This window comes from Gopherus flavomarginatus, chromosome 9, assembly GCF_025201925.1.
Source record: "Gopherus flavomarginatus isolate rGopFla2 chromosome 9, rGopFla2.mat.asm, whole genome shotgun sequence".
Classification (NCBI taxonomy): Eukaryota; Metazoa; Chordata; order Testudines; family Testudinidae; genus Gopherus; species Gopherus flavomarginatus.
Genome location: NC_066625.1, coordinates 69,998,190 through 70,023,848, shown reverse-complemented (window position 1 = coordinate 70,023,848; position 25,659 = coordinate 69,998,190). Strand labels below are relative to the sequence as shown.

The window sequence follows — 25,659 nt, the reverse complement described above, 5'->3', positions numbered from 1 at the left end:
ACAAGAGCTGCCTCCAGCCCCACCCGTCTACAGAGGTGCTGCCTGGAACCCCTGGGGAGGCTGAGCACTGCAGGGCACCAATCCTTGCTGGCAGCACCAGCACAAACACCAAGGCAGTGCATCTCACTGCCCTTGGTAACAGCTATTCAGGAGCAACAGCTGGGCACTACAGGGAGGGACTCACTCCCCCCCATCTCTGCCCATGCTTTGGAGACTCGTGGATGCAAAAAAATCCACTGGTGGCCACATGTGAGAAATGCTGATTTAAAGTGTTTTAAAATGTAGTTAGAGGCTAAACTCTTTCACTATTGATTCACTGTGGTGTAAATGAGAGCAAAACTTCCCCCATTGTCACCTAGCAAAGTTTATACATTGTGAAGCAAAATTTGGATTTTATTTAATATTTGCGCATTTTAAACTGTGCATTTTAAACAGCCCATTTACCTGGAGACAAGGAAAAACAAGTCACCCTTCTGGTAGAACATTTAAGAATGTAGGTTCCTGCTTGACATGGGTGAGTCATGATTACACTTACCGGTACATTGTTTACCAGCTCTAATGGTGCCTATTTCTGCCACACTAGTGAAGGGCTGTAACCGGTTCTCCCCAAACCCAGCATCTGAGCTTGCCTCTGCCCTGGTTTCTCTTGATTAAGCTGATATGTCAGCTCACAGGCCAGTGTGTCAAAGCAGCTCCCACCCCTATCAGTATTTCAGTCCCTTTTCTCAGGGCTGCATTTATTGTTCAAACACACACACAATTCAGCATCCATCAAAATAGGAAAACCAGGTCCTGCTGCCTGGTTCCTCCTAAGACCACTACCTCAAAGGGCTTCTGCTGCTGTCTGTTCCCAGCCAGCTCTTTCACCTAGCTGCTGTGGCAAGTCCTCTTCCCTCCAGCTCCTTTTTCCTAACCCAGAACCTCCTGCAGAAGCCTCTTTGCAGCTCTTATCCGTATGTGAGCTGCTTGTTGGCCTTATATTGCACTAATCTGGGAGGCAGCTGATCAGTTACAGGTGGAGACTAAATCCCTGTCTGTAGGTACTACATGAGGAACAAATACACTTCTACCTTGATATACCGTGACCCGATATAACACAAATTCGGATACAACACAGTAAAGCAGCGCTCCTGGAGGGCAGGGCTGCGCGCTCCAGCGGATCAAAGCAAGTTTAATATAACACTGTTTCACCTATAATGCAGGAAGATTTTTTTGGCTCCTGAGGACAGCATTACATTGGGGTAGAGGTGTATTTAATAATGGCTTTTCAATCTAGCAGAGAAAGGTCCTGCAAGATCCAAGTGCTGGAAATTGAAACCAGACAAATTCAGAGTGGAAATAAAGCACACGTTTTTAAAGGGAGCAGGGGAAAGAGCAATTAATCCCTAGAACAATTTACCGGTGTGTCTGACCATTTTAAATCAAGATTGGCTGTTTTTCTAAAAGATCTGATCTAGAGATTTTTGTGGGGAAGTTCTATGGCCTGTGTTATACAGGAGGTCAGACTAGATCATCACCGTATTCCTTCCAGGGTTGGAATGTTTGAGCATGTGAAAAGGCCATCCCATCCTGTGGCAAGGGCTCATTGAAAATGTTCTGTTTCAGTTTCCATTTTTTCCGGGTCCAAAGCATAACATAGCATAAAATCAATGGCAAAGAATTGAGCTTTTGTAATATTTTTTTGAAAGTTATTGGAAATACCAAAAAGCAATGACTAACAGCAAGTGTAAGAGCATGAATTGCTAAGGTGGATTGGTTAGAGTGGATAGCAGGGAAAAAAAGTAATTCTTCAGTACACCTTTTTTCTGTCCCTTCCTTTTTGCACATTTTGGGTATGTCTCCAATAACAGGTTTTCAAATAGTGCCTAAACTCTAACCTTGCTTGTGCTGTGATGCCAGAGAAGTTTTCTTACCGAGACGACTATAGGAGAAACTTGCAGCATAGTTGTTTGCAGTTACTATTGCTCCTGATTTGCCTTGGTCAAAATTTGAAAATCATTTTAGCCGGGGATTAAAACACAACAAGCTGTTTACTATTCTGACCTGCTGTGATGAACTAGGTAATATTGATGATATTTGTATGACAATGGTACATGCCTCTCCATGTCTATAGTGGGTTACTTGCTATGAAGTTAGATCAAAAGGGATTGTTAAAGAAACCAAACAGGAAAAGTAAAACAACGTCATGGTGAGGAGCATCCCCTCAAACACTAGTCATATACACCGCTGTGATGGGAAGAAAGAGATCAAAGGCAGCGATAAACTATTGTGGGTCTGAAGGCCTAGAAGAAAAGGGTTGAGAGGGGCTGCCTAGTACTAATTGAGAGGCACAGAGCAAGGCTTGCTGTAAGCATGCCAGCTGCCTTCCAGGCCAGGGCAGAGAGCTGATGAGCTAAGCAAAGACAAGATGACAAGTTAGAGCTGTGTTTAGGCTTTACTTCGCCTTTTTAACCCAATGTACCTAAAGATGATGGTATTCTTGTTGTCTAATAAATAGCCTGTTTTGAAAAGGCTGTCTAGTGTCACTGCAAACATCTGCTGGTTGCAGACCTCCCAAGATGGTATGTTTCCAACAGGTGCACAAGCTCATTTGGACTTGCGGAAGGAGTCACAATGAGAAACAGAAGTGCTGACACCAGGGTCCTAATTACTTCCTCTTGAGCAGAATGGAGGCCCAAGGCCTACCACAAAGAGGGGGGCACTTGTAGGAAGAGATTGTATACAGGTCAGAGGCATAGCACGCCCTGCAGATCTGTCATCTGCCAAAAGCTATTCAGAGTTAACTTTCTGCTTTATCCTTAACTCACCCAATAATTCAATCACAAATATGTTGTTGCTGCTGTAAATAACAGGCACTGCTTTATTCTGAAGTGGTAGAACAAGTTTTTCATGTTTGCATGATAGAATTATACGGCTGTCCTATCAGTGTTGAACAACATGTAGGTAATTCTAAAAAAGAAAATGTTAGACATCTTAACAGAAATCTCACATTACCTTAGGGCTCTCCCCTTCAGTTTCAGAAGTCCATATTTGATTCCAAGCATTTTTCAAACCCAATTATTGAACTCTTCAAGTGGTCCTTGTATTGAAAATAATTATTGCAGGGAGTTTTCTTATTCTGGAGTCCACAGTACTTTCCCTCTCTGATGGTAGCATAGTGCTGCAGGCTTCAGCCATATGGCACAAACTGACTGACCAGTATATATTTTAACACAGCAGTGTTTTATGTCAAGTGTCTGCTTTAAGTTAGAGCACTTTTACCTCTGGCACAAAAGTTTGTGTTTAATTCTTATGCCAGAACTATGGCTTAATAAAATGGTGATACAGCATTGTCCTTTGGGAAAGGGGTGTTATGATGTTTCCTTTGCCTCTTAAAACACAGCTTAGCTCAGTGAGACAAGTCCTCCCAGGGGTCCAATCCTATGCACACTTACTACAGTGGACAGTTCTTATGAATGTTTTTGTTGACATTATTTGAGCTACCTTATTGCTAAGCACAAAAGGATAGCCATATTTGCCTGATTACTCACTGCTTTAAGGGCTTAAAGAAAGACACTGTTGTAAATTGCTTTGTTGTGTACTACTTCTAATGGAAGATATTCAAAACCAAATTTGACTTATAAATTAATGAAAATGTGGCAAAGAGAATGAGCCTACAAATATTCACTCCAAAAATTGAGGTTGCTATGTAACATTACGGAATGATTTTATAATCTTCACAAGTGGTAGATGTGCTCACCAATCTACCTGGACAGATTGGCTAATAAACATTAGAGAGAGAAGAGACCTATTCTGCTGTTGATGCAAAATTGTTTTTTATATGTGAAGTTCTGTGTACTCCATGATTCAGCGGCTTTAGAATTTGATCCAGCAGACTTAGAATTTGATCCCTTACCACACTTATGATTGAGAATCTCCACTTTCATTATAAAAAATAAATTTGTTTCTAGCCCTCAGGCTGTGAAGAAAAAGCTGAAAAACATGCATTGAATGTGAACTGATGCTGGACTATCTGCCTGAGCTTGCAGACTTGCTGAACCAGTTCTGAGAGTGGTCAGCCAACCCCACTCATCTTAATGGATTGTTGGCTCTGAAACTGAAAGCATCTGCAGTATATTGTACAATGAAAATGTGGGGTACAATGCAAAATTTAAGGAATTTAATACCAAAGTAAAAAAACATCTGGATGACAGCTGTTCCCTATATTCAATATAATTATTTTATTTACAATTAAAAAAGGTAAATGGAGTAAAATATATGCAAAGCAGAATTTGTTTATACCCTTTCAAAAGGTTGACTGTTTCTGAGAAAAGCATACTAAGCTTCCACAACAAAAAGTACAGTATCTCAGCAGCTTTGTTTCAAGCGATTTATAAAAGGATTAGTAAGTGTCATGGGGGAATTTCAGCAGAAAATTACATAAATGTTAAATGTCTCAGTAACAAAGCAAGAGAAGAAAATGGACAGAAAATCAGGGTAAATCTGAAAAGAGCAACCAGCCCATTCTCTGCTGTCTGTTTAAATGTATCTAGTAGACTGGAAAATCCCAGCTTTTTGGCTGTTATAGTTCATAACTACAACTGGAGCCAAGTAGACAATTTACTGCAGCACCTGGCCAATTTAAATCTAAATTTACTCTCTCTTCCTCTCCCCCAGATTTCTTCATTTTGGTGTCATTTATCCTCTTTCCACCAGTCAATGTGTCCCTTTTTCCTACTTGGCTTATCATGGCAGGAATCCTCAGGGACTTCATTGCTCTTAGGAATCCATGACCCAAATGATCTCACTGAGTCAGCTGAGTCAAGATACAGGATTCTGGCGCCTGGAGGTGAAGCATTTGATTCTGCCCCATTTCAGTTTGGGTTTGAAGGACAAGGAATGCTCTATCATGTGGTTTGCTTGAGCTAGGATGCTCCATCCCACCCTGTATCAGTTTAGTCACTGGTAGGGTAAGTCACTGGTAGGGACAGTTATGAAAAATATGGGACAGAGTTTATTTTAGGACTGTGGGGTGATAACGGCCTGAAAATAAACTTTTATCTGATCCACTTTTAGTAACTCCTTAGTGGAGATGGATTGTAGAACATGAGATATGAAGAAAGCACAAAACCTTACTGCGTAGGACCAAAACACCTGCTGTCATAGTGTGGATCCCCTGCCACAATACCCTCCGCCTTCGGGAATTCCAGAGTATTGTGGAAAATGAACATCTTTCCATCCACCATGACCTTAACAACATCCCTCACCACCATTAGTCACATACATCCTTTTGGATTCAGGCATTTAACCTACAACAATGCAACTTCAACCTGATGAAGCTTGGAAAGCAAAATGGAGTTCATAAGAAGTCACAAATAAATACCCTGTGAAAGACCTAATGTAGAAGATCCTTGGATTCAATCTCCCATGGAGCTCATGGGCAACCCTAAACTGCATCTGCACAAACCATGGCAGAACAGAACATGCACGGGTTCAGTCACAGAGACCCCAATGGGACTGCCACCTGATGTGCTGAAACTCTGAGTCCGTTTTCCCTGTCAGCTTGGGACTCCAGAACCCTGCCTTGTTAAGCCAGATACGCAAGCCTGCTGCAACATAGACCCGGGTCTGAACCATGTCCCAAAAGCTGCAGGCTTTAACTGAAAACCACTCAGCAGGTACTCCTGTTTCCAGCACCGAGCTCCCAATGGGATTCAAACCCCAAATGAATATATTTTACTCTGTATAATGCTTATACAGCATAAACTTGTAAATTGTCCACCCTCAATAACACTGAGAGAGAGAGAGAGGGAGATATGCACAGCTGTTTGCTCCCCCAGGTATTAATTACTTACTCTAGGTTCAATAATAACAGTGATTTTATTAAGAATAAAAAGTAGGATTTAAGTAGTTCAAAATAATAACAGACAGAACAAAGTAAGTCACTAAGTAAAATAAAACAAAAACACACAAGTCTAAGCCTAATAAATTAAGAAACTGAATACAGGTAAATCTCACCCTCAGAGATGTTCCAATAAGTTTCTTTCACAGACTAGACTCCTTCCTAGTCTGGGACCAATCCTTTCCCCTGGTACAGACCTTGTTAGTTGTAGCAGGCATCTTAGGTGAAAAGCAGGGGATTCAACATGATTGGGACCCACTTTGTTCAGTTTCACCCCTTTAATAGCTTTGGCACAAGGTGGGAATCCTTTGTCTGTCTCTGGGTTTCCACCCCTCCTTCTAAATGGAAAAGCACCAGGTTAAAGATGGATTCCAGTTCAGGTGCTATGATCACAAGTCCTGTGAGACTTCATTACCCACTCGCTGGCACACACTTATACAGGAAGTCTTACAAGTAAACAGAACCACCTACAACCAATTGTCCCAGTTAATGGTAGCCATCAAGATTCCAAACCACCATTAATGGCCCACAGTTTGCATAATTATAATAGGACCTCAGACTTATATTTCATATTTCTTATTTCAGACACAAGAATGATACATTCATACAAATAGGATGAACACACTCAGATTATACACTTTGTAATGATACCTTACAAGTGACCTTTTGCATAAAGCATATTCCAGTTACATCATATTTACACTTACAACAACTCAATGCCCGATTCACAAATAAGAAGGAGGCATCACAGCAATACACTCTACTACTCTGGACACAATTATCTAGCATAACCATCTAAATGTAAAGTTACAGTTGTTGTTCTACATTTACATCAGCCATACAAAGAAGAGAAAAAAGTGGATGCCTGAGTTCTGGGATGGGAGGTCACTGGGGTGGATGCCCTGACCCCCATATTGCAAGTGAGGCCAAGTTCGCAAACCTGAGTCAGTGGTCCCCATGCTGGGTAAGTGCCAGATCCTGTGTCAATGTGAAGCAACTAGGGACTCATGGGGGATGTGATGATAGTCCTGGGAAGAGTTTCCCTGTATGGTAGATAGACTGGGTTGGCAGGAGGGGTCACTGGACCCTGTGTCATGGGGTTCCTGTGGTGCGGCCCTTTTCTCTGGGGTTGGGTCCAGTGGGGAGGGGTGGTGTTGGGAATTATTGGCCCCTCAGTCATATATTCCAAAGCTAGAAGGGACCATTGTGCTCATCTATTGTGACCTCTTGTAGAACACAGGCCATAGAACTTCCCCCAAATAATTCCTAGAGCATAGATTTTAGAAAAACAGCCTGTCAATTAAAAAAATTATGATTTATGACTCTCCTGACTAAAAATGTATGCCTTAGTTCCAGTCAGGCTTTGTCTAGCTTCACCTTCCAACCAGGGACTCGTGTTATACCTTTGCTAGACTGAAGCGCCCATTATTAAATATTTGTTCCCCCTGTAGATACTTTTAGACTGTACTCAAGTCACACTTTGCTCCTCTCTCTGTTAGACTCAAGCTATATAGTTTGGCATGCTAAGTCATGTTTTCAGACCCAGGGGCGGCTCTAGCCATTTCACTGCCCCAAGCACGGTGGCACGCAGCAGGGGGCGCTCTGTTGGTCGCCGGTCTTGCGGCTCCGGTGGACCTCCCGCAGACGTGCCTGTGGAGGGTCCACTGGTCCCGCAGCTCCGGTGGACCTCCCACAGGACTGCCTGCAGATGCTCCACCAAAGCTGCGGGACCAGCAGGCCCTCTGCAGGGACACCTGTGGGAGGTCCACCAGAGCCGCCTGCTGCCCTCCCGGTGACCGGCAGAGTGCCCCCTGCAGCATTCTGCCCCAAGTACGTGCTTGGTATGCTGGGGTCTGGAGCCGCCCCTGTTCAAACCCTTTAATCATTCTCAGGTTCGCCTCACCTCCCTCGCCAATGTAGCAGCATCCTGCTTGCCATGTGGATACCAGAGCTGCCCCCATATCCCAGCAGCCATCGCACCTGGCCCAACTCAAATACTCCAGTTTCCAGAGCTGTGGATGTGTTTGTGGAATCAGTGTCCCGCATCCCGGGTGCGTTCTGGTGTTGGGGATTGTGGCTATGGGTGCTCTCAGGTGCATGGCCAGGCCCTGTGCAGGCTGAAAGGGCTAGAGCAGTAGTTCTCAAACTTCTGTACTGGTGACACCTTTCATATAACAAGCCTCTGAGTGCAACCCCCTTATACATTAACAACACTTTTTTATATCTTTAATCCTATTATAAATGCTGGATGCCAAGTGCAGTTTGGGATGGAGCCTGACAGCTCACAACCCCCCCATGTAATAACCTCGTGACCCCCTGAGGGGACCCAACCCCCAGTTTGAGAACCCCTGGGCTAGAGGGACTTGTGGGCCCCTGCTGTCGGGGAGCTCCGTTAATGAGACGCTGCCCCTTTAAGGCTTCTCCCTCCCCATGCCTGGGTCGGGTCAGCGCAGGCGGCCCCACCCCCTGACCCCGTACGGAATCAGTCGCTCTGCACGTGCGTCACTGGCTGGCGCCGCGGCCCTGCCGACTTCCTAGTGGTGCGGGAGCGCCGGAAAGGAAGTGAACGAGGCCTGCTCTTTGCGGCAGTGTCGTGCCCGTGCCCGGTGAGCCCGCGCCATGGCGGACATGGAGGACCTGTTCGGGAGCGACGTCGATTCCGAGCCCGAGCAGAAAGGTACCGACGGGGCGGTCCGCAGAGGGGAGAGAGGCCGGGCCGACCCGACCCTTCCCCCACCGCGCTTCCCGTATTTAACCTTCTCGGTCCCTCCCCTCTCCCGAACGACTGATCCGTCCTCTTGCCCCTCCGGGGTCGCCCCCCTCCCCTCTGTCCTCTCTGGCGGCTGGTTCCCGTCGGCCTCCCCAGCTCCTTTCCCAGGGCTGGGGGCTCCATCCAGGCCACAAGGGTTTGGGGTGGGTGGGCTTTGCCCTGCGGTTTTGTACCCTGGCTCATCGGGGCTGGCTTTCTGCCACGTGCTGCAGCCAGGGGAGTGGGGGAGTGTGTCGCTGGCCCCTGCTCTGGATCCGAGGGCTTTCATTGCTAGCAATCATTAGCAATACCCCAGTATCTTAGCCTGTTTCGTTACAGCTGCTGTTAAAGGTGGCCCAATTCTCCAGCCCCAGGATTCCATTGAGGAGCTGACAGGGAAATTGCTGAACCCGGGGGGTTCTACTGATTCTCTCTGTTGATAGTAAACCCCTTGCGTCCGCTTTCCTTCTCCTTAATAACTGCTGTATTGTAAAGAACTCCAGCTCTGTAGTGAAACAGATTGTCGCTGCTTGGGCACACATGATACGAATTTAGTGCAACTAGATCAGGGCAGACAAACTTTTTGGCCCAACGGCCACATTGGGGTTGCAAAACTGTATGGAGGGCCGGGTAGGGAAGGCTGTGCCCCCGGCCCCCAAACAGCCTGGCACCCGTCCCCTATCTGACCCCTCCCACTTCCCATCTCCTGACTGCTCCCCCTCAGAACCCCTGACCCATTCAGTCCTTGTCCCCTGACCACCCACTCGCAGGACCCCATGCCCCTAACCTGCTCCTGCAGGGACCATACCCCCTAGTCAACCCCCTGCTCCCAGTCTCCTGACTGCCTGACCCATATCCACACCCCTGCCCCCAATAGGCCTTCTGGGACCCCATGCCTATCTAACCCCCTGCTGTTGCCTGTCCCCTGACCGCCTTGCCCCCCCAACCTCTGTCCCATTCAGCTGCCCCCTGCTCCCTGTCCCGACTGCTCCCCGGGACCTCCTGCCCCTTATACAACCCCCCGGCCTGGCCCACTTACTGTACCAAGCAGAGCAGCATGTCTGGCTGCCGCACCGGCCAGAGCCAAACACGCTGCCGTCCGGGAGCTTGGGCTGGGCTCGATGGTCCAGGCCGTAGTTTGCCTACCTCTGAACTAGATTCTGTTGTTCTGTTTTTAATTTTATGAACAGTATAAATCGTGCCAAACATTTGCTACATATAAACTATTATTTATGAATTTCTGAGGGTTGAGATATTGTTATTCTGGATTGTTTTGGCAAAGCATTTTTTTCCCCCTGGGTGCAAAGGAAAATTAATATTTAATAAAGGAAAGTAGAGAGAGAACACACTTTTCATCACCTGTCTTTTGGAAATCTGTCTTTTTTCTTATTTAGTCTAGAACTTTTTGTCTTATGTTAGTTAAACAAGTTTTCAATTTCGTTTCCTTTTCAATACATCAGTTCCTGTTAAAATACATCTAAAATAGAAAGTACATGTTTCAGGACTGAGAGTTTAGTGAATGTGCATGTAATGATGTATTCATTTCCCTTACCATGACCTGGGAAAACTGACTTTCATGAAATTGCTGCAGAATTGGTTTCTGATTATAAATTTGATAAATCAGCCTTTTACTCTGAGTATTTTTATGTTTAGATATGTTTGTATTCCATGAGTTTCCTGTTTTGTTCCTCTTTTATCTGGAAAAATAATCTGTTTAAAATAATTTCTAAAACTTTCTCTTTTTACATACATTTCTGATGATCACCGTTCCTTAACATAATTCATAATTCATACATCTCAGTTGTCATCAACAATTCGAAGAAAAATGTTGAAATAATTTCTGTATGGATATTGTCCAGATTACCTTGGCCAAAATTTGAGCCTTTTTTATATTTGCAAAGTCCCTGTCATTTTATGGGATTTACTCTTCAAAGCAAACAGTGTTTTTTTTCTTGAATAAAAATTAGTGCTACAAACCCAGCACTCGTGAGTAGTTCTCCTGTAACAAATTTGTCTATGGGCATATGTTGGGGAAGGGCAAGCAAATTGGATCTGAAAACAGTTTCAGTTTTGAACTCCCAAGATGTTATAAACAGAATAAAATGTTAGTTTAAAAAAGTTTTTTTTTCTATCAAATTTATCTTTATCTCCTCTTGACCCATATAAATGTGTCATTTTTCTTTGACTGCTAGTAGACTTCTGGTTTCAATGATGCCGTGAGACAGGATCACAGACTAGTTATCTGTCCTTGTTTAAAAAAAAAAAATCCTTTTAATGTCACAACTTCATTAGCTTTCTTTTATTCTTATAATTTAAATAAGAGCATGCAATTTACTTTCATTATTTAGGTGTGTCTCTCATGTCCCCTCTCATTTTTTTCCACTCTGTCTCAAGAAGTGCTAATCTTGTTATCTCCTCCTCATCTGGCAATCTTTCCCCTTAATCACTTTTAAGTGGGTAATATTTATTTTGCAGATTCTGACTCTGGATCTGACTCTGACTCTGACCAGGAGAATGCTGGCTCTGGCAGTAATGTTTCTGGAAGTGAGAGTGACAGAGATGATGACAGAGAAGCAATAAAGCCCAGTAACAAAGAGTTATTTGGAGATGATAGTGAGGATGAGGGAGCATCCCACCATACCGGGAGTGACATCCGATCTGAAAGATCATACAATCACTCTGAAGCTTCGGGACATTCTGAACATGAAGATAATGACCAGTCAGATATAGATCAGCATAGTGGTTCAGAAGCTGCTGATGACGATGATGACAGAGGACCTGGATCAGATGAAGGTAGCCGTCACTCAGATGCAGATGGATCTGAAAAAGCATATTCAGAGGATGAAAAATGGGGCAAAGAGGACAAAAGTGATCAGTCTGATGATGATGATAAGCTGCAGAATTCTGATGATGAGGAAAGGCAGCAAAACTCTGATGATGAAGAGAAGGTTCAGAACTCTGATGATGATGAAAGGCCTCCGATTTCCGATGATGAGGAAAGACTACAAAACTCCGATGAGGAGAAAATGCAGAACTCAGATGACGAAGAGAGGCCTCAGATCTCTGATGAGGAGAAGATGCAGAACTCTGATGATGAACAGGCCCAGCATTCTGATGAGGAGAAGATGCAGAATTCTGATGATGATGAAAGGGCCCAGCATTCTGATGAGGAGAAGATACAGAATTCTGATGATGATGAAAGGACCCAGCATTCTGATGAAGATCACAGACGTTCAGATGATGAAGAGGAACAGGAGCATAAATCTGGTAGGATTGAATACAGTGTTGAAAATATCATCATCCTTGACCTTCATTGAGTTCTTGTAGTCATCTCATAATTGTGATAATTAATCTTCATGTTGGGTGACCTTTTCTCAAAGATTGATTCTAGTGTCTTTTCATAAACAAAACCAAATTAAATCTTAATACTGAAAAGACTGAATAGTCACCATTACAAAGAGGATCCTAAGTCACGTGGTTTAACAATATCACTTCGGTTGTCTTGGCTTGAAATGAATCAGATTTGGTTATAAAATTATTTTTTAATTCCAGTTGACTTAACAGTAATAGAGTATTTTTAATAACGCTTGATTCACCCAGTAAACTTTAATTTATTAATACAAGCTATGGATAATGTGAGATGTAAAAAGATGCAGAATGAAATTCTTAATTTGAGGATATATATTCTCTTTGATAGAGTCTGCAAGAGGCAGTGACAGTGAAGATGAAATTTTGCGAATGAAACGTAAAAAACCAATTGCATCAGATTCAGAAATGGATAGTGATGCAGAAGGACAAAAAGGTAACTAGCTGTTTTTTCAAATCCCTTCTACTTTATCTGACATTAAGCATGCGTTCACTTTAGAACTCTGTATGATTGGTAGTATCAGCTGAGGAAAAAACTAGTGTTGGATTATCTGGTGAGTTGCAGAGCATAACAACTAAGGTGCAGCGATAGAGCTGCATGGGGAAGCTTTCACAGTTTGAAGTCATCTTTACCCAGTACTATCAGCCTTTCACTTTCCTTGTCAACAGATTGAACTAATTTTTTCTTTTAATGAAAAATCTGGTGACCTCATTATATCCTAATTTCTTGCTGAAAGACCCTGGAAATTGAGTCTGTTGTTTAATTATGAGAGCTTCGGAGAATGTATATTATTACCTACCCCACTTCACTTGAATGGACGGAGGTGGCGAATCTGCCTTTGTCCAATATGTTGACATCAATTTAACTTCAATGATTAACTAAAGTTTAAATCATCTAATCCAAAATCTGTCTCTCTCAATTGCGCAGCTTTCACTCTTGGATGTCAGTTTCAGTAGTGTTCCTGTCATCACAGAGTCCTTCCAAGGTAGATGTGACCTGAATTTTTAAGTTTAAAACACTTTTTTGAGAGCAAAGAGACAAATCACCTTTTTCAGTCCTCTTTGAATCTCCTAGAGAAATGCGCGAAATTGGAAATCAATTTTTTTTTTCTCCTTTGCAGGTCACTTTTAATGATCTTGTAGATGACTTCCAGTGGTAGAATATAACAATTTCTCTCTTTCTCCTATATAAAATACATATTTTTCTATTCAAGATCACAGGGATGCGATAGATCTGTTTGGAGGTGCAGATGACATTTCTTCAGGGAGTGATGGGGAAGACAAGCCACCAACTCCAGGGCAACCTATTGTAAGTCCTTTGAAAGAAGTTGCCTGCTGTGCCTCTTATACCTGCCCCAGCAGTCTAGTATAGAGTTTTAAATCTAGAGAACTGAGTTTTAACACACTTTAATGAAAGACTGACAATTTAATGAGAATTCATAAATGATATTGCCCAAGCAGAAAGAATCACTGTTAACAGTTTCACCTCTTCTATATGGCAGCGTAAGACAGGGTCACTTGTTTTTCTGCTGTTACAACTGTGGTTATATATTTTGAGTGTGTTCTGATTATGTCAACAAGTAGAATATAGTACTATAACCGTTTTTGATACTTGTAGTAGGGCCTGTTGGAAAAGTATTTTTCTTTTGGGAATAGATGGCAATGGATTCAAAGCCCTTTACATCTAAAAGCCAGTTTTAGTCTAGGCAAAGTTACCACCATTTCTTAGCTCCCTATAGGAGACCAATTTATTTGGATCAGTCCCATGCTTTTTACTTTCATTCTCTCTTGGTATCTTGAGCTAATGTTCATAACTGAAATCACATTAGATGGCAGGCTTGAGTAGCAGGTTTGATGATTTTGTTTCAGTAGCGTGTACTTTGCACTATCCAATTACGTGTGGATGGACAGAGAGAGAGGTTTTCCATATGTTTCAGAGCGAAAGTTAAGTGGACAATGGAACAACCTGAACAGTCTGGCTTTTTCACCTACATAATGTAATGTGGTTTTGCTACTCCATCCATTAGGATGAGAATGGACTGAATCAGGAGCAGCAGGAAGAAGAACCTATTCCAGAAACACGAATAGAAGTAGAGATACCAAAAGTAAACACTGACTTAGGAAATGACTTGTATTTTGTGAAGCTGCCCAACTTCCTCAGCGTGGAGCCCAGGTAATACTGCATCTATATTAAAGGTGTTAATTATTTAAACTCACACTTAGTATTTCCCTTTTGTTCTAGTAGTCAAATGAAATTTCTGTTGACAACATTAAATATAATTAACACTGGGGTGCATACTTTGATATAGTTGGTCAGATATTCAGATCACTTTTCATTTTACTGTTTTCTAGTAAGCTAAATGTGTAGGTTTAACCTGTTAGATAATGTAATGCGTTTCATAATTTTAAATAACTCCTTTTATTTTGTACTAATTTGACCCTTTGAAATTAGCCATTTTTAGCTTCTCTACCTGTAAAATTCATCATCTCACTCTTGTCTAAATCAGTAGAAGAAGTAGTGATTTTTTTTGTAAGCATGGTGTGCAACTCAAATGAGTAACTGTCCTTTTTAATTTATTTTTTTAATTGTCTTGTGGCTGCATTGCACCATTCTCCTGAATTTATAGCTGTCTTGCCTTTCTTCAGCGCTGCTTTAGTTCTTGTTGAATGTTGATAATTTCATCTTGAATAATGCACCATATTTTGTAAAACCAAATGATCTTTGAGATTGAATTCAGAGTAAACAGCCTATTCAGGGGACCTGAGTATTTCCTAAATCCAGGAAATCTGTTTTGATGGCATTAATTTTATATGTATGACTTTTCTCAAAAGGCAACCTTGTTTTGCAAATCTAAAAATGATGTACTGAACGTAATGTAAAAAGTAGCCTAGAGAGGCTTTGTCCCACAGCTGTGATGTATTTACTAGAACTGTGCATGCTTTTGAGGTTTCTAGTTTAGTATGTATCTTCACAACACATCAGTTTTAAAAGTCCAGTGAATTGAAACAGTAGCATGTGCCTAATGAGTTCGTAGTATATTATAAAGACTAGCTTTTAAGATTATCTGTTGAGTTCTGAACATGTAGTTTTCATATTTATTCAGTTTGAGGCTTAATCTTCTAGTGTATTGTAAGCCATTTAATTTAGCGAACTATAATAGAAATAAAAATGTACTTTTGAATAATAGAAGCACTACTTTGGCTTATTCATTGAAGCCAGAAGAAACTATATTATGGTCATTCAGACTGACCATCTGTATAACACAGATCATAGCATTTATCTAAAACTTTAAAAGAAAATAAATTCATTTAGCTCCTTATACTACTACTCTGTGTGGCTCCAACTGCACATCAACTAGCTACAAAAAATGTGCTGAGTATTGCTTTTTCTAAACATACCACTGTTTTGGGACTTGTACTGTTGGACCTTGTAAAAGATGTCCATCTCCCTGCAAATCTAGGCTTGTTCCTGACATACTCTAGTTTGGTGGTTCTCCCATTCTCCTGCTGCAGACCACTTTTAAAGAGAACTCTTCTTTTGACCACCTCTATCCCAATGCACCGTTGCTTGATTTTCAAAATGTTCTGTTCTGTGGCCAGGAAGTATTTATGAGCCAATAGCCTTTATGATTGAAAAGATAATGTTCCAAATGTGAACCTTTGTGGGTCAAGAGGTACAGACTTTGTGGGTCTGCAGACAGACTACTGCAATGCTTTGCAGCAATTGATAGATTTCTCAAAAAGTAAAAAAGTGCAGCCAACAACTCTGGCCGCTTTCGCCACTTCTCCTCTCAACATTGTTTGCAGCCATAAACAACAGCAAGGGCAGATGCTGGATATATTAATGGGTCAGTACCCAAAAATGGAGACTAACGGCTCGTTGACACTTGAAACACTACAATGTCGCATCTTATGCTTATGGGAGGTGTTCTCCCGATTGGCATACTTAATCCACCTCCTTGAGACTTAGTGGCTAGGTTGACAGAAGAATTCTTCTGTGGACCTAGCACTGTCTACACTAGGACTTAGGTGGGCTTAACAACACTGCTCGGTGGTGAGGAGTTTTCACACTCCTGACGAATGTAGTTAAACCTAATTTTTTAGTGCAGACTGCCTAAAATAGCAGTAATTTAGCAGACTAACAGCTTCTCCCTCGCCACTTTCTTTTCCTTTACAGCGTCTGGGAGAGGAAGTGAGACTCCTCCATCTGTCAGACGTGGTGGAGGAAGAAAAATTTGTTTTTCTGCCTCTTCCTTCTCTCAGATGGGTTGGATGTGGGACTGTCTCAAATCTACCACCTATTAGGACAGTGGTGGGTAACCTGCGGCCCATCCAGGTAGTCTGATTGTGGGCCGCAAGACATTTTGGTGACGTTGACTGTCCACAGGCATGGCCCCCCACAGCTCCCAGTGGCCGTGGTTCTTGGCAAATGGGAGCTGCGGGAAGCAGCAGGGACATGCCGCAGGTTGCCCACCACTGTATTAGGCTCACATGAAAGATGGTTCTTCCAAACATTGTCCTGGCAGGAATTCCCACATCCTAACCATGATAATTCACAAAATCTTCATCATGCTTTAAAACTCACTGGACCAGGCTGAACATATCAAGTCCTAGACTCGCCTAACCTCTTATTTGCTGCAGTGGGACATCAGGGGAGGATACCACATTTGAGGTAGACTTTTTTTCTTTACAAAAAATTATTCAGAGATTTAAAATGTTAGAATGGTTGCAGCTGATATTATTGAGAGACTTTAGGGTAGGTCTTCTGTGGTTTAAAACCTCTCCAGTTTATTACATGGTTGCAGAAATAAATGTATGTATACCATGGCAATAATGTCTACAGTTGTGTGTAGTATATAATTTAACTGAATCACTAATTTATTTTTAGCAATCCTAGAATAACATTGGTTTGCTTTTTTAGAAGATGGGTGAGTAAAGAATACATTATCTAATTTATTACAGACCTTTTGATCCTCAGTATTATGAGGATGAATTTGAAGACGAGGAAATGCTTGATGAAGAAGGTAGAACAAGGTTAAAACTAAAGGTATATCTGTAATTTTCTTTCCGCATCTCACCTCTTTCCTGTTAGGTTCTTTCAAAGTACTATATAAAACAAAAAGCCTGGGGAGTTGAGAGGTGATGGTTTGAGTCACACTTTTTATAGATATTACCTGCTTCTTGTTCTACCAAGAAGTAAACAAGTTCAGCACTCATAGAAATTACTTAGCTGTCTTCCGTTTGTATCTACTTTTTTCTTTGGATGCCGTGAAGATTTGTAACTGTTCTGCAAAAGCTTTTCTTTTACCCTGCATGCAGCAAATTTAGCTAACTACTGGCACTTGGCATTAGCTCCCAGTAATATCTTTTTTACAATATTCCTTTAAACTAATTCACATTTTACTTCGTATACATGCTTACAGGCTTTCTATTCCAACAGGTGGAAAACACCATACGTTGGCGAATGCGACGAGATGAAGAGGGAAATGAGATTCGAGAAAGCAATGCACGGATAGTCAAGTGGTCAGATGGAAGGTTAGCTTAGGCTTTTCTGTGTTATCTAGACTAGGAAAACACAGTTATCAGACATTCTTGCATATAAAAATGAGGAGTGAATGAAGTTTGTAGTTCTTGCAGAATTGATAACTATTGTTTTCTCAGATCTTTGAGTGGTATACAATACTACTTAGCTAATAATATTTCAGTTATGCATAAAAAGAGGGAATGAGAAGCCTTCCTTCATTTATATATGGGGTAAAAGCAGAATGAGTCATAAATACAAAAATAACTAATATATGAATCTTTTTTAAGCATGTCGCTGCATTTGGGCAATGAAGTCTTTGATGTGTACAAGGCACCATTACAGGGAGATCACAACCATCTGTTTATCAGACAAGGAACTGGTCTACAGGGACAGGCTGTGTTCAAGACTAAATTAACCTTCAGGTAAACGTACAGTTCATTAACAGACCTTGAAGTCATAGTACAGCATTTTGATATGAAACGTGGGTATTAAAGGGTGGAGATGAATTAGCAAAGTAATGGATCACTAGTTTTTCTTTTAGTACACCTTGTATAGAAGAGATTTTATTTTAAAAAACACTGTTTTTGAAAGAATTTTCTGACTCTTGAAAAGTAAGGCTGGTGTTGCTGTATACACCTAACTATGGCTCAGTCATGAGTTTTCTAGGCTTCCTTTTGACTTCAGTATTGGGATCTGAATATTAATTGTACAGAAACTGCCAAATTGTTTGAGTTTTTATACTGTCGCTGAAGACCAAGACTTGCATGCTAGCTACACTTCAGATCTAAGTACATTTCTCTAAAAAGCGACCTTAAAGTGGCATCTTGAGGCTGCCGTGGTTGTCTCATCTTTTTACAAGTATAAATGAGGTTAGAGTTAGGTCCTGCAATTGGGATTCCATTGATATGTGAGCCAGAATAGAGGCCAGCATCCTCTTCTCACCCATGGCATAATAGTAAATAAATAAATACAAATACTGTTTCGCTTCGACTGAATACACAGGGAAAGGAGCTGTTCAGTAAGAAGCTGCCATTTTTTCTGGGTGGGGAGCCCAGAGGAGCCCTTTAAATCCCGCCTGCAGCTTTGGCATCCGGGCTGGGGCTGGCATTTAAAGGGCCCGGAGCTCCACGGTGGCTGGAGCCTTGGGCCCTTTAGTTCACCACAGGGGCTACCAGCCTCCTCTGCAGCTGGGAGCCCCCTGGGTGATTTAAAGACCCTGGGACTCCCAGCCACAACTGGTGCCCCAGGACCTTTAAATCTTGAGGCCACACAGCCCCCGCTTGAAGATACGCCCCTGACTCCATGGGTAAAGTTGAAATCACGCATGTTAAATGCGCGTAAGTTGCGACAGACCTGTATTGTACACACTCTCTAGTCTGTTTAATTTTTTTGCTTTTGTATGGATGAGTCTTTGATTTTTCTGATTGTATTTGTGGCATGTCTGTAATTGTTCTTGGAAAGCAGAGGTGTCCTTGTAAGAAGTGTTCAACCTATAACAATTTTCTAATAGGCCTCACTCTACGGACAGCGCCACCCACAGGAAGATGACTTTGTCTCTTGCAGATAGATGTTCAAAGACCCAAAAAATTCGTATCTTGCCCATGGCTGGTCGTGATCCAGAGTCTCAGCGCACAGAAATGATTAAGGTATTAATTGTGATAAGGAGTTTTATTACTCTTTTGACCTAAACTTAGAACTAATGTTGTTCATCTTAAATTTCAAATATCATGTCTGAATATGCTTGGGTATTTATTGAGTTTTAGAAAAATAAATAAAGATGCAAACTCTGGTGCTGACATAGAATATATTGTTGTGATTTCTATCGGCATCAATTTTTATGCTCAATGGATATGGCACCTGGTATAGTGATTATTTTGTAAGCTAAGAGGAGAAATTGTAATAATGTAGAATACCCAGCTAGCAAGAGAATTTCAGAAATAACAAAATTAAAAACAAATATTAAGAATACAGTAAATGAAGGCCTTGGAAGTAAAATTTTGAGAAGTCTTTATTTTTAAGGTGAAATAAACATTCATTTTAAGGTGATGTGTGGTATTTTCCAGCAGTCGCTAAATGACTCAGAATTTCTAGTTCATATTTATTTGGCCTGTATACACTTTGTTTGCATATTCAAAATTATATCCCAAATTCATCAATGACATAGACGGCTGCTACCCCATTGTTCTACAGGGCCTAGCACAATGGGGCCCCAAACCTGACTGAGGTGTCTAATGCTGCTGTACTCTAATATGGAAGTTATCATGTATTTGTCAGTGGAAATTTTTATGTATTAACTTGTATTGGAACTTCCTATACGCATGCATATGAAGAATTTGTTCCTTTATCATTTTTCCCTGCTGCTTTCCCTTCTTGTTAACAGACAGCTTCCATGGTTTGACCTTAATGTTTAGAAAGCAGAGGTGCCCTTATAAGAAGCGTGTATAATCTATAATGATTTTCTAACAGGCTTCACTCTACGGACAGTGCCCTCCATAGGAAGATGACTTTGTCTCTTTCAGATAAATGTTCAAAGACCCAAATACAGGCATTCCTTCATGTATATTCTTGTCAAGGTGGTTGCCAAGTGTGTGAACATAGCAGCTAGTTGCATAATAATCACACTAATATAGGCCTCTGTTTTGTGGCAGAATTAATTCCTTAATCTGCCATCCATAGACTGACCTGCTAAGGGGGCTAATTCTTCTATTCAGAGAATATCTGTCAGCCCTTTGCTGATTTGTTACCTTCCTCGTGAAATGCTGTGCCTCCTGTACAACATTCTAGAGCCTGTTGTAATTTCATAATTAAAGAAACTAGCCTTATTCTAGTCTACCGCTTTTTTATGTTCCTTCTAATCTCTCCCCTTCACCAGTCCAAATAATCCTTTGGCCTGAAAATTCCCATGCTTAGCCTAAAGGCAGAGGGGCTAAGAGATGGTTGTGGAGTTTTTGGAAGCAAATCAGCCAAACTTCTTTATTTATAAGGCTGTGAAAAATTAATGTTTTTGACTTTTAACAAAAGTAACTTTTGTGTGTAAGTCATCTCTTCTGCTACTAGACTTCTCATGCGCTTGAAGACCATTACACAGGCAACTGTACAAAAGATTTCACCCCAAAGTATACATTTATTGAAAGCGTCATTGCATTCTGACTGTTTACATGTCACTAGTGCCAGCAAAGATTACAGTTGCTGTCGAGGTGTAGCTGTCCTAAATTAAGACCAGTGAATGGAGTATTTGTTATTACCTACAGAAACAAACCTGCAGAGCTGTGGTTCTGAGGTGCTCCGCAGGCCACAAGGCAGTCCTGAAGAAGGTGCTGGTCCCTGCCCCCACGAGATGGGAATTTTTCCAACCCTTCAGTGGTGGTGGTTGTGGGGGTGCAGAAAATTGTAGTATTTGCTTCAAAGCATGGTCCCCTTTCTCCTTCTGGGATTTGTATTATTCCTTTGTTACAGTTGTAAATATGTTATAATTCTTAATTTTAGTAAGAAAACAAATCTAGAGATTGGACAAATTTACTCAAACATTCATTTAAGTATGATGCTACAGATGTAAATATTTTTCAAAATATTGTATTCACTGAAATTGACAATACAGTGCTACAGGAAAAGTAGTGCTAATTGAAAATGTCATTCTTGTCACAGTGGGTGAACAAATCAGTGTTGATCACATTTGTTCTGTTTAGGAAAGGTTAAACTTGCATAGCAGTCCAGAAACAAGAAGTAATGGTTAACTTTGTTACATTTTCTCCTAGGATATTATGTGATTGTACAGAATTTAAGTTTAATCTTAAGTTTACATTGTTGCTTCTATTTTAAACTGTTTAAATTCTTATAAAACATTCACAAACTTGATTTTGTAATCTTGGAAATTAAGCCTTTGACTCTGATCGGCATTAAATAAAAAATAAGGAAACTTAAAGCTATAAATGTTTCAACCAAGAGAAATGTCAATTATAAAATATATTTTACCTGATTCTCCATAGTCCTGCATTGTGTGTAGTCATTTACATATGGTCAAAGTGAGCATCAAGCTGTACCATTCTGATTTGGTCGCGTTTGACATTTTCTTTGCACTGGTGTAAAATGACCACACAAGGTGCAAAGCATTGGAGAAAGATGCCCTCTGGGTATAATTCCTCATAGTTCCTTACATGCTACTGCTTTTCCTGCACAGAAAGAAGAGGAGAGGTTAAGAGCTTCTATTCGCAGAGAATCCCAGCAGCGGAGAATGCGGGAGAAGCAGCACCAGCGTGGTCTGAGTGCAAATTATTTAGAACCTGATCGTTATGATGAGGAGGATGAAGGAGAAGAGGCAATCAGTCTGGCAGCTATTAAAAACCGCTATAAAGGTGGTATAAGAGGTACAAATAAAATCTGGATGTAACTTTTTTTTATTGTTAGGCTGCACTCATCAGATACTATGTAATTCAAATTGACTGATTTCATAGGATAGTCCTGATGAAATAACAGATTTCTCAGAATGGTGCATAATGAACAGGGAAACTACAAAGAAAGCTCACTCTGTTTAATTGTACACTTCTACCCCAATATAACACTGTCCCTGGGAGTCAAAAAATCTTACTGTGTTATATTGAACTTGCTTTGATCAGCCAGAGCATGCAGCCCCTCCCCCCTGGAGCACTGCTTTACCATGTTGTATCCGAATTCATGTTATATCGGGTCGCATTATATCGGAGTAGAGGTGTATTTTGTGTATTTATTTATAATTTGTCACTAAGATGGTGGGATCTTGGCACATTATTGAAAGAAATATCAGGAAACAGTATATGTTTTGGTATAGTTCAAGGTGCTTTGGCAGGATTTGACATTTGCAGACCAGTCTTTACCTGAGTTAATTTCTTTTTCTAGAGGAACGTGCTAGAATCTATTCTTCAGACAGTGATGAGGGATCAGATGAAGACAGAACGCAGAGACTACTAAAGGCAAAGAAACTAACCAGTGATGAGGTGAGAGAAGCATTTTATTTTATGGTGAAAGTTGGTTGACTGAAAAGGAACAAAAAGAACGAGGAGTACTTGCGGCACCTTAGCGACTAACAGTTATTTAAGCATAAGCTTTTGTGGGCTAAAACCCACTTCATTGGATGTATGCATCGGAAAATACAGTAGGATGCATGCATCCGATGAAGTGGGTATTAGCCCACAAAAGCTTATGCTTAAATAAATGTGTTAGTCTCTAAGGTGCCACAAGTACTTCTTTCTTTTGCTGATACAGACTAACACGGCTACCACTCTGAAACCTGAAAATGAACAATTTGTTTTTATAATTTTGAGTATTATGAAAAATGACTACTACTCTCTGCTTTAATGACTGGATACATCATATTTATTCAGCTAAGTAGTTGTAAGTTGAGATTTTTCAAGGTTTTATGGACCTATGGATTGCAGTACAGTTAAATTTGATATGCTTTCCATAATAATAATAAAGCCCTATATAAAAGCTAGGTATTTCATTCAGAGTTCTTAAATCCTTTTGGAAAGGAGGTAAGCATCATTCCCATTTTACAGATGGGGAAACTGAGGCACAGAGCAGTTGACATTATTTGCCCTGGGTCACATAGTGAGCCAGGAATAGAACCCAGGGCTCCTGACTCTCAGTCCAGTGCTCTGTCCACCAGGCCTTGCTGTCTGCCTCCCCGCGATAAATAAACAGTTCTGTTGAGGGGGGAGGGGAAACCTGTTTCACACAGCACTATTAATAATCATTGCTTTTTAAGGGGAAGAGTTAAATGCTGGTATGCTACTAATTCTTTGATAAAAGGAGAACTGTGGCACTTATGGCTCATGTACTGTCCTTGACATTAAAACATGAAAGGAAATATTGGCTACGATATTAAGGTTTCTGCCCCTCCCCCCCCTTTTTTTTTTAAATCTCCTTAAAACTGTGATGGGATCTCTACCTCTAAACAATGCAAATTCCATCAAATATTGCACTGCAATGTCATAATTTTATTTCGAGTCAAAATGCTAGTGTAGGGTTCAAACACAGAACATCCTGGCCCAGTAGTAAGAGCGCTACTGATAGAATTCTGCTGACATTTACATGATGGCTGCCTTGACTCTGTAGGTCGGAGAATATCTCTCTCTAGCACACCTATCTTAATGGTTTTTCAAGTTACTTGTTAGAGGTAAAAAGATGATCTTTGCACTTGAATGACATCTTGCTTAACCTTACCTTCCTCATTTCCTGTTAATTAGTAGTAGTTTTTTGGTGTATATTGATTTTATGTTCATTTAAGTGAGACAAATGTTATAATTCCATAATCTCACTTACTGAAATGTCAAAATTATATCTCAAAATGAATCTTGATTTCTATACAGTATAGCTTGCAGTGTGAAGTACGTGACCTTATAATATGGAAAATCTTTAATACATTGAAAGATGAAACTTTTATTCCTCCAAAAGTTATTTGAATGTGTATACTGCACATATATACGCTGTATCATGATGTATACCCCTGATCTGTAAAACCCTCATCAGGTGGATTTGTTTCCTAATCTTCTCCAAACTCAGTGGCTAAAACTGGGATGTTGGTTAGGATTCCATTCTGTGTTGCTGTGTCTGAGAGAATTCCAATTACAGTGTTAGCAGAGTGGCATCTGTATTAAATAACTAAAAGGAACTGGGGTGTGGTAAAATAACTGAAAGCAAATCATTGAAAGCTTTGTTGTGTCAAAAATAAACACCATTGGAATATTTTTAAATTCGTTGACTGAATTTAGTGTTCTGGAAAGTGAGGCAGTGTAAAAGCATTGTCCTTAGTTACACGTAGTCTGGGTATGTCCATATGTGCAAGTAACCCCATTTAATTATGTTAATGCCCTTATACCTGAACTGGAATTCCAGTCCTTTTTCTCCCTTGAGCAGATGTTAGCAATTGTTTCTTTTGTGATATGTGAACACAAAACTCATTTTTGTTTTGATCTCAGTTAGGCTTTGATTCTGGTTCCTCAGAGGTGAAGGAGTAGTGAGCTGGGAGCTACATCACCTTCCATTTTAAAACAATTTGATTTTAAGGCTGAAGTTCATAACATTGCCACATAGGGGTGCTCAAGCTTAAAAAAAATGTTATGTGGCAGTGGTGGATTATCATAACACACACTCTGAATGTTTATAAATAGAGACTTGGAGGCATTTACCAATATATATCTTCATATGCAAAGCACGACACTCATCTGTCAAATACAGTAATACCTTACTGGTCTGCACAGTGATGTTGGCTATCTGGTCAAACACAGAAACAAAAAAGACAGAAAAAACACAGAAACTAAAGTGCTTTGTCCAACATCATATTATCAAGTGATACAGCATATTGAATAAAAGGCAAGTAGAATTCCCATTGATGTAACTTTGGGAAATTCTGTTGTACAGTAAAGTGAGCATTTTCGAAATACCTGTTCTAGGTAGATGTCTTTGCGGATGCCTAGGTCAGATAGGGGTTGCCACTGAGATTCTAGGTTATAAGTATGTCAGTTTGTCATGTTGGATAAAGTTGAGCAGAAATGAGTGTTAATAGAATTCTTAAATCCCATGTTAGCTTTCACTGCTACTTAAACATTAATTTTAAAATAGCAATGGTCCTTAAGTATAGTGGAAGAGAGGAGTACTATTACTGCCTAGACCTGATGAGAGAGAAATTCAAGTAAGAAGCTTTCTCTTCCAAACAAATTCAGTTATTACATCAACAATTTTATTTGTTCATTGTATCAAAATTTAATTAGGTTCCAATGTAAAATGTCTCCCATGATAGAAAATTCATTTTTCTTAAAACTGGTTAACACCAAATCAGGGAACATCATAAGGACAGGAAAAATACTCAGAACAGCTGATAAGTGTCTTGCAGGGAGGCTAACTGGCTGTAACAATGTTGTGCAGTTTTTCTGCTGACTGTTGGACTCTTGCCTGAATAAGAAATCCAGAACTAAGTTCTTTGGTTGAATGTGAGTTTTGACTGACTGAAGACTACACGGTTAGATACTCTCACTTGTCAAGTTAATGCGCTAAACTTATTCTCTTGGGCAGTGCTTCCATTATTCTGTGTCTTCTGTTAATTGTGTTAAATATGTTCATGGGAAAATTGAAATGAGATGCTGTCTGGAAGTCTGACTTAAACTG

The 25,659-nt window shown here is 40.7% G+C and overlaps 1 protein-coding gene across 6 annotated transcripts in view; it reads left to right on the top strand.

Moving 5' to 3' along the window:
• The first annotated feature begins 8,415 nt into the window (after positions 1 to 8,415).
• The window catches only part of LEO1 (LEO1 homolog, Paf1/RNA polymerase II complex component), a 39,154-nt gene continuing 21,910 nt past the window's right edge, over positions 8,416 to 25,659 (top strand). For 3 of the 6 annotated variants that reach the window (XR_007776181.1, XR_007776182.1, XM_050966900.1), the window contains exons 1-11: positions 8,418 to 8,558; positions 11,106 to 11,897; positions 12,328 to 12,432; positions 13,211 to 13,305; positions 14,024 to 14,169; positions 16,959 to 17,043; positions 17,437 to 17,531; positions 17,808 to 17,942; positions 19,031 to 19,166; positions 21,698 to 21,884; positions 22,393 to 22,490. Coding sequence is in view for 4 of the 6 variants with exons in the window: in XM_050966900.1 (XP_050822857.1) it covers positions 8,501 to 8,558; positions 11,106 to 11,897; positions 12,328 to 12,432; positions 13,211 to 13,305; positions 14,024 to 14,169; positions 16,959 to 17,043; positions 17,437 to 17,531; positions 17,808 to 17,942; positions 19,031 to 19,166; positions 21,698 to 21,884; positions 22,393 to 22,490 (1,932 nt within the window). In the remaining 2 variants the exon portion in view is untranslated. Of the gene's footprint in view, positions 8,559 to 11,105; positions 11,898 to 12,327; positions 12,433 to 13,210; positions 13,306 to 14,023; positions 14,170 to 16,958; positions 17,044 to 17,436; positions 17,532 to 17,807; positions 17,943 to 19,030; positions 19,167 to 21,697; positions 21,885 to 22,392; positions 22,491 to 25,659 lie in introns of all 6 variants that reach the window. The other 3 variants (XM_050966901.1, XM_050966902.1, XM_050966903.1) reach the window with 3 other exon arrangements.